This window comes from Callithrix jacchus, chromosome 9, assembly GCF_049354715.1.
Source record: "Callithrix jacchus isolate 240 chromosome 9, calJac240_pri, whole genome shotgun sequence".
In the NCBI taxonomy this organism is placed as follows: domain Eukaryota; kingdom Metazoa; phylum Chordata; class Mammalia; order Primates; family Cebidae; genus Callithrix; species Callithrix jacchus.
Genome location: NC_133510.1, coordinates 24307310 through 24322115, shown reverse-complemented (window position 1 = coordinate 24322115; position 14806 = coordinate 24307310). Strand labels below are relative to the sequence as shown.

The window sequence follows — 14806 nt, the reverse complement described above, 5'->3', positions numbered from 1 at the left end:
TGCTTATAGTTCCCTAAAATATCACTTTTTCTATAGCAAGCCAACCCCTGAGCCAAAATGTACATGGAAAGCCATCATAAAGGTTGTATTTTCCACTCTACCTTTTGGCTGGGTGTGAAAACATGATTTACCTAATTTCTGACTACTAGAATAGAATGAAAGCAATTTTTAAGTTCCAATTATGCCTTTAAAAAGTAGGGACATACCCTTCCATTCATTATTTTCTTCTTTTCCAGCAGTGAAAATGCGAGCACAGCTGTGGACCAAACCAGGACTAGGCAGTCAAGGGCAGCACCCTACTGATGGGAGTAATGAGCAGAAACCCTATAGCAGTTCAGACAGTTATGTCAGAGAGACGAACTATCACATATTCTAAGACAGGTTCCCCCGCTCCCCCGGTAGTAATGTTTTGGAATCAGAAATGTCTTATCAATGACTTGCAGTAATTTAATTGACAACTTTATTTTTGCTTTCTAATTGATATTAACATTACACCTTTTAATTGAAAACATCTCAGATTCAGTAAATGAAGTAAATATTTATCTTGTTTAAGCTCCAGTTTGCTTCTCAGTCACCTGCAGCTGAACTCTTAGCATACTAAGTTCTACAGCTGTTTGTTGGAAAATAGTAATTAGGCAGACAAATGAGATAATAGCTTTCTTCCACTGAATTACCTTTGCACTATGTTAAAAACAACCCGTTGATGATATTTGTCTGGGTCTATTTTGAGCCTCTCTTTTCAGTTTCACTCATCTGTATATCTCTTCTTTGACAATTCTACCCAAGCTTAACAAACTTAGCTTTATAGAAAGATGTGAAATTGAATAGTTTAAGTCTTCCATTCTGCTTGCTTTGGGTTTAGCTTGCTCTTCTTTTCCTGTTGGTGTGTGTGTGTGTGTTTCAAGTAGATGTTTGGATTATAAATTCTACATTATCTCTTTTTCAGATACAAGCATTCAATATTACACATTTCCCTCTAAACTCTGCTTAAGCTGAAATTCATTAGTTTTGATGTGCTATATTGTTATTTTTATTCAACTCAGAATACATTTTAAAAATTTCCCCTGATTCTTCCTCTCTGGCCTATACATTATTTAAAAGGCTGTTTAATTTCTAAATGTTTAGGAATTTTCCAAGTATCTTTCTTTTATTAGTTTCAAGTTTAATTTTATTGTGTTTTGAGACATACATTTGTATGATATCTATATTTGTAAATATTTGCAGTTTTTTTATGTCTCCAAATATGATCTCCACATGAAAGTTTTATGTGCACTTGAAAATAATGCATATTCCCTGTTGTTGGATAGAGATTCCTATAATGTCAATTACATCCAGTTGGTTGATAGTGTTGTTTAGTTCTTCTGGTTCCTATATTTTTTTCTGTCTATTAGTATAGTTACTTAAAGAGGTGTTTCATCTCCAGCTGCAACTCTGAATTTGTCCATTTTCCCTTTTAGTTCTGTCATTCTTTGCCTTGGTTCATACACATTTATAATTGACCCTTGTTAAGAGCTGTGGGGCCCAGAGAGTGTAATAATACTGGCTGAATAGTTACTACTCCAAAATTCATATGTTGAAGTTCTAACCCAGTATCTCAGAATGTGACTGTATTTGGAGACACAACCTTTAAAGATGTAATTAACTTACAATGAGGCCATTGGGGTGGGCCCTAATCCAATCTGACAATGTCTTTGAAAGAAGAAGAAATTTGGACATGCAGAGACATCAGAGATGTACACATATTGAAGAAATGTCATGTGAAGGTACAGCAAAAGGGTGGTCATCTGAAAACCAAGGAGGGATGCCTGAGAAGAAACCAAACCTGCCAACACCTTGATCTTGGACTTCTAGGCTTTAGAACAGTGAAAAATAAATTTCTGTTGCTTAAGCTACCTACTCTGTGATACTTTACTGAAACAGCCTAGTATACAAGTCCTTTATTTTTATATAGTATCCCTCTTTATTCTCAGGAGTGTGTTTGGTTTTTGTGTGCGGTCTTTTCATATACCTCTTACTTGTTTGTTGAAAGTTGTACATCTTAATCTTGGAGGGGAGATGACACTTCAAAGAAGTTATGGCAGGGCAAAAGTTAATCATTTTTACAATTGTTAGCCTTAGGCCAATCTTAGTCCTATGTAGAGTGAGTAAAATGTGAATAAAAAACTTTCAGCCTTTTTTTTGGACAGAGTTTTGCTCTGTCACCAGGCTGGAGTGTAGTAACATGATCTTGACTCACTGCAACCTCTGCCTCCCCAGTTCAAGTGATTCTCCTGCATCAGCCTACCCCAGAGTAGCTGGGACTACAGGTGTCTGCCACCACACCTAACTAATTTTTTGTATTTTAGTAGAGGCAGAGTTTCACCATGTTAGCCAGAATGGTCTCCATCTCCTGACCTTGTGATCTGCCTGCCTCAGCCTCCCAAAGTGCTGGGATTATAGGCATAAGCCACCGTGCCTCAGTAATGGAGAATAGAGTTAGGAGGACCACAGACGCTGAAAATGAAGAATCAATTTTATAAAATAAAAAACATGGAGGAGATACTCTTAACTTCTGTGTATATTTTTTTCCCCTAAATCTCTGACTGATGCAAGCACAAGCCAGGTTACGGTAACAATGAGAGAACAGGACTGAGGTTTGACCTGCTACCCCAAAGATAGAGATTTAAATTTAAGTCCAACTACACCAATTCCTTGCTAAGGAAGGAAAATTGGCCAAGTGCAGTGGCTCACGTCTGTAATCCCAATGCTTTGGAAGGCTGAGGGGAGCAGATTGCTTGAGGCCAGTTTGAGACCAATCTGGCCAACATGGCAAAATCCCATCAAAAATACAAAAGATTAGCTGGTGATGGTGGCACACACCTGTAACCCCAGCTGACAGAGGAAATCCATTAAAAAAGAGAGAGAGAGAGAGAGAGAAAGAAGAAAGAGGAAGAAAGAAAGAAAAAAAAAGAAAGAGAGAGAGAAAGAAAGAACACTTTTTTTGGAGAAATATAAGAGAAAAGAGACTTCTCAATATAACTTTTACAATTATGGTATATAATCTCAAGTGACTTACATGAAAAACCAGAAAAAGATGACCAATTCTAAAAAAAGGGCCATCAATGCAGCCCAATATAAGGATGATGCAGAAGTTGGAAGTATCAAGAAAATATTTTAAAGCAGCTGTTAAAACAGTGCTTAATGACGTGATAGAAAACATGCTTGCAGACAGTGAAAAAATAGGATATCTCAGCAAAGAAAGGCAGTAGGAAAAAAATAGCCAAATGAAATTCAGAACTGAGAAATGAAGTAAAATATTTTATATAAAAGCCATTACTGGTTATACTTAAAAGCAAGGATTTAACAGAAAAACAAGTTAGTGGACTTGAAATTGTCCAATATGAAGAAAATTGTTGGAAAACTTTCAGAGCCTCAAGGAGTTGTGGAATATTATTAAAACATATGACATGCATAGAATTGAAGTCCCAAAACTCAAGAAAAGAGAAAGAATAAGGCCAAAAAAATTGAAGATATAATGATTGCATTTTTTCCCAAATTGTTTAAATCCATAAATTTACACTTTCAAGAAAATCAGCAAGCCCTAAGCAAGGTAAATACAAAGAAATTCGTATGTATGAATAAAATAGCCAAACTCCTTAAAAGTCAAACATAAAAATCTTGAAAGCAGTTTTTGTGCATTACCTGCAGGAAAACAATTATGCAAAAATCCCTCATACTGATTATAAACCATGGGGGCTAGAATACAGTAAAAAAAATCTTTAAATTGTCAAAAGAAATAGTGACTGTGCACAAAGTATTAGATATTCAGTGAAAAATATTCCAAAGATTGTGGCAAATTTAAGGCATTTTCAGATAACTGAAAGAATCCCTTGACAGCAGATAGTCACTATAGCTAATGTTAAAGGAAGTTTTTCAGGCTGATGGGTAATGTTTCTAAGTGATAACTTAAATATTCAGGGAAGAAGTACATCAAAAATGACAAACATCTAGATAAACATAAAAGTATAAGGTGAGCAACACAGCTTCAATAGACCTTGGTCTTGCTCACAAATTTAAGTTCATACTGTTGTCTATTTTATGAAGTTCTTTCTTAGACTGATGTAATGCACCTAAATCAAACTCTTTCTGTATAAGTGTACAATTATTGTGAAAGGTAGAGCAACTAGGTAGCTGAAATATTTTAGGACATATTAAATAAAAACTACATTTTCATTTCTCTGATAGGCCAGATACCTTGAAGCAGTGTTTCACAACCATTTTTATATCATAGATATAAAAAATAGATTTCTAAAGTAGAACAAGATAAATAAATAATAGTTTATTTATAGTCTATCAAATAGCAACTTGGATTTGTATAGCTGAGGAACTTCAGGGCATAAAAATATTAAGTTAGGGCATGCAAAGAAATAACTTTGGGAGAAAGTTCACTGTTGTTTGAAAATGTTTTCACTATAAGACAATTATAACCTGAAATAATTAGGTTAAACATATTGCTTTCCTTGTAAGAAATGAGGAAATTGATAAGGAAGGCACTTAGCTAGAAGCAGAATGGGGAGCAACATTTGGGTAAATGAGTTCAAAAGCAAAGTGTCCCTTCAGGGTAATAACCTATATATTGGTGCTGGGATTCTAAGGCCAAGCTCTGGGTTTACCAAAAGGTGATAGAAGAAATCTGAGACTTTCATCAGCCTGAAACCTTAAAAAGGGCCTCAAGACATCCAAATCATTAGCTACACCCTGCCTTCTTATAGATGACAACCCAGTTAATCTCTGGAAGAAATAATCTTTAATTTTTCCTTATGAATCCCATTAATGGAGCTCAACAAAATAAAAAAAAATGTCAAATACTTCAGGAAACAAGCCAACATATCAACAGGAAATATGAGGAATGAATTTGGTCACCAAGGACTTTAGATATTTAAATAATCCTATGCATTATAAATGATAATATTTAGATGATTTTAAGAAATAAAAGAAGAAAAAATTGATCACATAACAAAAAACCACCAAAAGCTAATAAGTTTGAAAATACATCCTTAGAAACAAAAATTATTATCATTGAAATTAGAAACTCAGTGAATGAGAGCAGATTAGACACAGCAAAAGGGGTAATTTGTGAATGGAAAGATATATCTGAAAATATTGCTAAGAATTCAGCACAAACTGCAAGGACAAAATGTGAATTTAGGTGAAATAGAGGATAGAAAGCAAAGGCCCACACTGCACATCTAATTTGAGTCCCAGAAAGGAAGTAAAAAGAAAGTAGAGAAAGAATTTGGAATGATGGTTGAATAGATTGACTACGTTTTACTTTACATATTTTAAGCCTATTTTACTTTTTTAAGATCAAACACATTTAGATTTGGTTTACTTTCCTAATGAATTGAAAGTAGAACCTTAGGAGAGGTGCCTTATACATCTGTAACAATAGAATGAGGATAAGAAAACAGATTTGGAAGCATTTAAAGCCAGAGCTTTATTATCTTCCTCTGTTGCAGGTATAAGGAGTATAAGAAAGTGCTTTTGCTTTGTGGATAGTATCTCACAAAGTTAAGAAAAATATTATGTTATATGAGATAGTTCTTAGACTGTAGTTGGGAGGTCCAGTTTATAATTTAGACAGTGAATAAGTCACTAATAGAACTGTCTTAGGATGTCATAAAATGATATGTAATGTTTTGGTATAGAATTAAAATGTAAATTAAAAAATTAAAATCAAATAATCTAAGAAAATATAAAGGCGATCTAATGAAATTTAAAAGTATGCAAATACATTCACATAAGAGAGCAAAAGAAAGACTAATGAAATCACAATTTAAATATTTTAATATATAGTAACATTAAAAAATTGAAAAACTATCTTCAGTGACCAAGAATTTTAAGAGGAAAGAAATTTAAACCCCAATCTGTACTTGTGCATACCCCAATAAAGAATAAAATACAATTATTTCAATGAAATACTTTTAAATTTGTTTAAAATTCACTGTATAAGCTCATTTGCCTCATTTTGCTTTGGCCCTTTATTTTATTTATTTATTTATTTATTTATTTTATTGCATTTTAGGTTTTGGGGTACATGTGCAGAACATGCAAGACAGTTTCATAGGTACACACATGGCAGTGTGTTTTGTTTCCTTTCTCCCCTTCACCCACATTTGGCATTTCTCCCCAGGCTATCCCTCCCCACCTCCCCCTCCCCCCACTGGCCCTCCCCTTTCCCCCCCAATAGACCCCAGTGTTTAGTACTCCCCTCCCTGTGTCCATGTGTTCTCATTTTTCCTCACCTGCCTATGAGTGAGAATATGCGGTGTTTCATTTTCTGTTCTTGTGTCAGTTTGCTGAGAATGATGTTCTCCAGATTCATCCATGTCCCTACAAACAACATGAACTCATCATTTCTGATTGCTGCATAATATTCCATGGTGTATATGTGCCACATTTTCCCAATCCAGTCTATCATCAATGGGCATTTGGGTTGATTCCAGGTCTTTGCTATTGCAAACAGTGCTGCAATGAACATTCGTGTGCATGTGTCCTTATAGTAGAATGATTTATAGTCCTTTGGATATATATCCAGTAATGGGATTGCTGGGTCAAATGGAATTTCTATTTCTAAGGCCTTGAGGAATCGCCACACTGTCTTCCACAATGGTTTAACTAATTTACACTCCCACTAGCAGTGTAAAAGTGTTCCTTTTTCTCCACATCCTCTCCAGCATCTGTTGTCTCCAGATTTTTTAATGATCGCCATTCTAACTGGCATGAGATGGTATCTCAATGTGGTTTTGATTTGCATCTCTCTAATGACCAGTGATGATGAGCATTTTTTCATATGATTGTTGGCCTCATATATGTCTTCTTTTGTAAAGTGTCTGTTCATATCCTTTGCCCATTTTTGAATGGGCTTGTTTGTTTTTTTCCTGTAAATCTGTTTGAGTTCTTTGTAAATTCTGGATATCAGCCCTTTGTCAGATGGGTAAACTGCAAACATTTTTTCCCATTCTGTTGGTTGCCGATTCACTCTAGTGACTATTTCTTTTGCCGTGCAGAAGCTGTGGAGTTTGATTAGGTCTCATTTGTCTATTTTGGCTTTTGTTGTAAATGCTTTTGGTGTTTTGTTCATGAAGTCCTTGCCTACTCCTATGTCCTGGATGGTTTTGCCTAGATTTTCCTCTAGGGTTTTTATGGTGCCAGGTCTTATGTTTAAGTCTTTAATCCATCTGGAGTTTATTTTAGTGTAAATAAATACACTAAAGGGGTCCAGTTTCTGCTTTCTGCACATGGCTAGCCAGTTTTCCCAACACCATTTATTAAACAGGGAATCCTTTCCCCATTGTTTGTTTTTGTCAGGTTTATCAAAGATTGTATGGTTGTAGATATGTTGTGTTGCCTCCGATGCCTCTGTTTTGTTCCATTGGTCTATATGTCTGTTTTGGTACCAGTACCATGCTGTTTTGATTACTGTAGCCTTGTAGTATAGTTTGAAATCCGGTAGTGTGATGCCCCCCGCTGTGTTATTTTTGCTTAGAATTGACTTGGCTATGCGGGCTCTCTTTTGGTTCCATATGAAGTCCATGGTGGTTTTTTCCAGTTCTGTGAAGAAAGTCAATGGTAGCTTGATGGGGATAGTGTTGATTCTGTAAATTACTTTGGGCAGTATAGCCATTTTCACGATATTAATTCTTCCTAACCATGATTATGGAATGTTTCTCCATCTGTTTGTGTCCTCTCTGACTTCCTTGAGCAGTGGTTTGTAGTTTTTCTTGAAGAGGTCCCTTACATTTCTTTGGCCCTTTATATATTAATATTTTTATCATAATTAAAATGATTCCATGAAAAGCAGTAATCTAAATCATCCCTCTATTGTGATAGAGAAGTTTCTCCTCTAATCAGATATATTCAAAGAACATAGAGGCTACTGCTCATGGTTGGTTACTCAGGAATTTGGGAATACAAAATAATATTACCTACTGATGTTATTGTTCTAGATATATTTTCTCTGGTACAGTTTTTCTCTTTTGGTTTATTATCCAATTTAACATTGTATAATGAATAGTGTGTCGCACAGTGTTGAATTGGACAAATAATGAAAGAAGAAACAATTTTTCTAACTAGATACAAATCACAAAACCATTAGGTTGTAGTTATTCCATAAAGTTCAAAAATATGGAAATTCCATATAAACAATTAAATGACTAAAAATTTAAGAGAAAGACATCACTACTTTTTCCAAGGTTTAGAGTCTCCTTTGCACTTTTATTAACCTTAGCAACGTTAACTTTAAGAGAATTGGAAAAAATATGACTGGAGGAATAAGCACTTGAAATTTTTCCTGGACCTCTCTTAATTACTTCAGTAAGCACAAAATCACCAGCTCTGGATATGACTCACATTGAGATAGTCTGTGTTTAGTGAGTTCCTGCTAATTATATCAGGTGTCACCTGCTTGATGTTTTGTATGTTTTGGTTTCAGTTAATGATTTGTTCCTGTGAGATTCTGCATGTAAATGCTTCATGTATGAGATAGAGTTAGCCCAGAGTAATTTTTTCTGCAATGAAGAAAATATTTTTCTTTCTGCTGGCCATTTAGCTGAAACTATCTTTGATAATTTACAGTCTCACAACAGTATATATTAGGTTATTAGTATTAACCATATAAAAACCACATAAACATATCTGAAAGTAATAAAAATAAATATTTAATAGTGCTTGCCATGTCCAAGCATTAACACAGGATACTGCATTAACAATATATTTACTTTATTTAATGTATTAAATATATAATCTCTAATTCTTATGTTGATAAGTAATACTTTTAATCCTTCAACCTATATAAATCATAACATTATATCCTATGCAATAATTGTATTAGTGATGTAGCTGAGATTTGAAAACAGGTCCTGGGTCTCTAGGGCATTCATAAGCATTGTTTGTTGCCTCCTAGAAAAAATTTTTAAGAGGACATTTTATTTTTGAAATCTATTAGTAACACATCAACTTTAGTAGCAAAAAATCTATTTTACTAAAAAACTACGATTTTAGTAACAAGAAAATCTATTGCCGTAACATAATAAAAAGAAATATAATGGGGGTTTTAATGCTAATTATTTTTGCTCCCCACCTCCCATTTTATAGCCCTAATTAGGCCAGTGGTTAGTAACCTTAAAGTAGTTAAACCACTTACCTCTCTGGGGTTCAGCTTGGTCATCCAAACTAGATTTTGCTGATTTCTGGAGTCCCTTCTGGTTCTAAAATTCTACAGCTCTGCTATTTACTTGTAATTGCTAATACCATTCATAATTACTAACACAATTCTATAAGATTCAGTGACAGACAAATACTGCATTGACCTGTTCTAGGGTTTAGTTTAATCTGGAAGCCTAAATTACTTGGAATATATGTCATCTGTATATTATCTTTGTTCTATAGATATTTGTAAAGAACTTTACCCAAGCATTTATTCAATAAAACATTAAAATAATTGCCATATGAATAATTGGGATATGTTCAGCTATGCCCAAAGTACGCTATTATAAATTTATAATGCTCAATTGAATTGATTCATTTTAGACAAATTTCTCACCTGTTGTCACAAGATTGATAATGCTTGGTAGTAGCTAATAGGAATAAGTATACACAGAAATACAAGTTATAATTTAATTTGCTTTCTTCTGAACATGCTTTCAGAGACTTCTGTGTATACCCTACTATCAGTCTGCACTAGGAAATTCACTGCATGATCTTGGTCATAAAATAAACAACTTACCTTGGCATTTATTTTCTTTATCATTGAGATGAATTCATAATATATAGTTTATCACATGGTGAAATTCTATAGAAAATCTCTAACTTTAGTGGTGTATCAAATTTTACACTTTTTGTGAAGTCATGCCATATTATTTAGGAACCATTTAAATAGCAAACAGTTACAAGTTATGAGAAAAATAATACTTTGAGATAAATAGTATTATTAATTACTTACCCAGAATGTTCAGTACAATTACGATTACCAGAAGAATAATATCATTGCACATACAACGTTCAGGTCAATTCCATGGTGGTGAGAATCTACAAAAGTGGATAGATTTTACTAGGAAACCCAGCAAGTAGTTCCTTAGAGATAGTAAGAGGTAGGAGAGGGCCAAATAAACTTTCTCATCTATCATGCTCCTGAGTTACTTTCCTTTGAAATATGTATACCCAGCTTATTTTTTTTCACACAAAACACAAATATGTATGTGTTCTCTGGTTTGAATAAATATGATTTTTTCCTTATGGGTCCACTGTATATATTCCCCAGTATTGATCTTACTTATGATCACTCTCTGTGTCTCTGGATTTTCATATAATACTGTGAAATCCTCAAGATTCTCTCATAAACTTATTGACAACACGCATTTATTTGAGTTGATCTTTTCTGTTTCTTCTCTTAATGTATCCATTTTCTGTGATATATAATTGTAAATACATAAAACAGAAAGAATGTGATGATATCACTACACATTTCTTTCTTTCTCTCTTTCTTTCCTTCTTTCTTTCTTTCTTTCTTTCTTTCTTTCTTTCTTTCTTTCTTCTTTCCTTCTTCTATTTCATTTTTCACAGGCTTCTGTTCAGTTGCCCAGGCTGGAATGCAGTGGCATGATCATGGCTCACTGCAGTCTCCACTTCCCAGGTTCAAACAATCTTACTGTCTCAGCCTCTTGAGCAGCTGTGACTACAGGCATGTGTCACCATTCTGGTTTTCTAAATTATTTGTAGGCATGATGTCTCCCTGTGTTGCCCAGGCTGGTTCCAAACTCATGGACTCAAGTGATCCTCCTGCCTCGGCATCCCAAAGAGTTGGGATTACAGACATGAGTCATTGTGCTTGGCCACTACACATGTTACTAATATGAAGAACTGAAATTATGGATCGCTGAATTTATGAGGATAAAATTTCAGATTTCATAAAAATACTAACATAAAAGATATCGATCATTCTTTTAGGTCTCTGAAGTAAGATTAAAGCAAAGCATAAATTTCTGGGATATTCTCAGTTCAAGTGCACCCACTCACTGGTGACCTGCTAAGCTTTCTGGTGACATTCTTCTATTGTTTATATCTTGGATGACCAATGAACACACACACACACACACACACACACACGCATGCACATATTCATCTCTAATGAGATTCACTTATTTATTCATCCATTTATAAATTATTTTACTCATCAAGCATCTGTTAATTGCCTGCTCTATACTTAGTACTGTGTGAGGTGCTAGAAACTCAAAGATTAATAGATTAGGCAGAAAGATTCAGCATTATACTGGCTCTGAAATGATAAGGAATATGATAATCTTTAGGAGCGAAGAGAAGGACAATACCCAGAGTAAAATTAGTGAAAGGTAGGAAGTTAGAAGAGATCAGGAACAACTGTGTAGGACTTTGTATATAAGACACAAAAATTGAATCTATTCAACAGCTCCTTTCCTCTACAATGATGTGACACATGAGAACAAAAGTTGTATTTATCTAACACCACACATATATAGCACAAGAACAATATGATATTTGACTTCTGGTCATAAGAATGATTATAGGTAGGTAATTTATTCTTCATATAGTTATGTTTTCTCCTTTTTAACATTGTAAGATTGAACTGCATAGCATTAAACAATGTTGTCCCCAAATCCCTAAACTGGGAAAGGAATAAGGTTTTATTTATAGAAGTTAAAACCAACACTTAAAACCATAAACAGAAAGGCAATTAAACCCTGAGACGTAGAATCAAAAATATTGGTTTTGTCACTTAAACTGAGTAAAATAACCTCTAGAAAAATAAACTAACTGCATAACATTTTTGAAGAGTAGACCATGTTATTTTTCAAATTATGTTTCACTGTCTCATAGAAAATAAAGTGCCTAAGCTGGAATAAATGAAAGAAAGTTAGCATCTACTGGGTCAAATAGAAAGGTAAATATTATCTTTTAGTGTCTCTCAGTAATCCTGAGGAATTTTCTGTTACTATTATCTCTCCCAATATAAGATGTGGAACTGAGATTGAGTGTCATACAAGATTGCTCAAGTAGAGGGAGACGCTGGAATGGGAATAAAATTCAGGTTTTTTAAATATCTAACTTATTTCAGAATTATAATGCTACCTATTTACTGTAACATTAAAAAGCTCTATCATGGCAAATCAGGTTATGGGAAACTAGGGGAAAAAATATAGATTGCATATAATATCTCTGGTGTTCAGCTGAAGATTATTTGATTTACTAAAAAAAAGGTTTAAAATAAGAAATGAGGTGCTTTTGCAACTACAAAATAAAACACACTAGATTCATTTGATAACTGTAAACTTTTGAAAATATAAAGAAGGAATACTTTCATTTGAAATACAGACAAAATATCAGATTCATTCTACAAGGGCGAGTGTGAAGAAGAAACTTTAAATTATTTAAAACACTTATATAAACTTTATGATATAAAAATTCTTACATGAGAGCAGAGAATGGAAATGTAACATGACACAGAAAGTTCCCTAATACTTCAGGGAATAGAAAACACACAGACTATGAAAATCTATGGTTTTTGAGGGGGTTTTGTAATGAAGGCACCATGTTAAGTTTAGGCATATGCTATCTCCTCTGATTCCAGAAATATTCTAGACTTTACAAAATTAAATCTAACATTTCGTGTTTTCTTAAGTTAGTTTAACATTTTTATACTATTTATATTGTAAAAGAATAAATAACAATATGAGTAAATTGTCACAGGTATTTCCCATGCTATACTTGAATTTATCATATTGTGTTAAAAAATAGACTTCAATAAGAGTAAGAAAAGCTGTAAAGCAGAAAGGGGGAATTAGAAGTTGTTGTGTGAATAGGCATTCATCACGAGAAAACAAGCAATAGGAAAGCTATGAAAACAGAGGTAACATTCTCCATATTAAAATCAGAGTTACAACTAATTTTATGAACAGACATTTTGCTTCATTAAAAACATTCACTCTTATTCTTAACATTCAATGAATTTTGCTTTAAATCCAGTCTCCTATTTACAGTATGACAAATAGAGACACAGGATACAAATAAAGGTAATTACTGGTAAAATCTTAATTCTAAAAGGCATCCTAAATACAGCTTACCAGATCTCTGAAGTGGAGATGGGCATTCTAATGGGTAAGTCCTAACAGTTTTGATGACAGCACAGACTACATCCAAAAAGAGAGAAAATACCACAGATGATGTTCCACTGAAGGGACAATCATATTTCTGGAAAGAAACTTCTGGTAAGTTAAGTAAATTGAGATGACAGATTTCCTTCTGCTCCCCAAGTGGGTGGTGAACTTCCTCCATGAATAAATGACAAAACCAATGTGCTCAGTCTTATTAATCAAGGTAACAGATTTCTTGAATACTTGTATAATATGGAAGAAATAACTAACCATACAGTAGGTTCTCATTCTTTAGTTTTCTGCCTAAATTTGAGATGCTTTTAACTTTTATTAATCCCACAGAAGATATCTCACCATTTTCTTCTAAAAAGCTACTTCCACTTTCTCTTTTAGTTCAGGCATACATTCTCTGGCCGAAACTCTGTGAGTATCCAGCATCTTCTCCAAAGTGGAATAGCTTTTTGGAAAACAGAACAAGAAAATGAAGGAATTTTATTATGAACGATACATAAAGGGATACTATGTCTTTTATTCTTCTCTCAAAATGCATTGCATTATCTAGATAATACTTTAAAAATTCTGGAAGCTATTTCCTTTTTTATATGATTTATAATACTAACATCAAGCTGAGGTAAAACATGAATTATGCAGAGGAATTCTGAACTAAAAAGTATATATTTAAGAAACAGAAATAACTATGTTAAAATAATTCAAGGTAATGGCATTAAAAAAACCCTAATTTTAAACAGAGGTTGTACAGAAACACTATTGAATACAACATAGCAAACGTAGATTTTTGTCTCCTGTTTCTTTTAAAATTCCACCAAAATTCTATTGAGTGAATAAAAATTTTAAGTCTAAAACAATAACACACAGAGGCTCAGGGTTCTGTCAGTTGATGAGAAATTTCAACTAATTCCTGGAAAATGGAGAGTAGTTGGAGATGTGATCATTGATGAAATAAAATCAGAGAAAAATGCAGCTGAAACCATACAAGGGGAAATAATGGAGGAAAACCTAGCCACCTGTGAAACCGTCGTAGGACATAGAACTCAGAAATGTCAGATATGAAAAATGGTAGGATCCATTAGTATGACCAGTAGATTAACTGGAAATCTGCATATGTAAAAATTGGTTTTCTCAATACCCATGCAAATGTATTCTACAGAGTTAATCTAAACTGCAGTCACCTCATTCCTACTCCTCATCCAAGAAACTTAACTTATGTGAATTAAATAGCTAGAAGACAGATCCTGACTTTACAGCATTTAAGGATCCCTGGATGGGACTTGAACACTGACCTCTGTCTCTCAAGACTGCCATGACACTCTCTCTTTTCTGGGTTGTTCTAACACTGCATGTGACTAGACAATATCTACTACATTTTGATCTCCATTTTGTACATGAAAACCTGACTTTCAGAGTTTATTATCTGCAGATGGTTGCATAAACAGTACATTTTAAGAGTGATAACTGAGTTCTAAGTCCATGCCATAATTCAATTATGCTCTCTAGACTTTGAGGGTAAGAATAAAATTCTATTATTTTTTCTTTTCATCACTTAGTTTTGTATGAAACACAACAGACACTCAGTAATTATGTGTTGAATTACCAAATCACTTATGCTATGCTGCATGTTA

The 14806-nt window shown here is 33.7% G+C and overlaps 1 protein-coding gene across 1 annotated transcript in view; it reads right to left on the bottom strand.

Annotated features, from left to right (window-relative positions):
* The window catches only part of CLECL1 (C-type lectin like 1), a 32233-nt gene extending 18794 nt beyond the window's left edge, over positions 1 to 13439 (bottom strand). The window contains 3 exon segments of the mRNA XM_078338008.1: positions 9983 to 10068; positions 13137 to 13281; positions 13284 to 13439. Of these exon segments, the coding sequence (XP_078194134.1) occupies positions 10007 to 10068; positions 13137 to 13281; positions 13284 to 13439 (363 nt within the window). The 3' untranslated portion in view covers positions 9983 to 10006.
* Positions 13440 to 14806: the final 1367 nt, after the last annotated feature.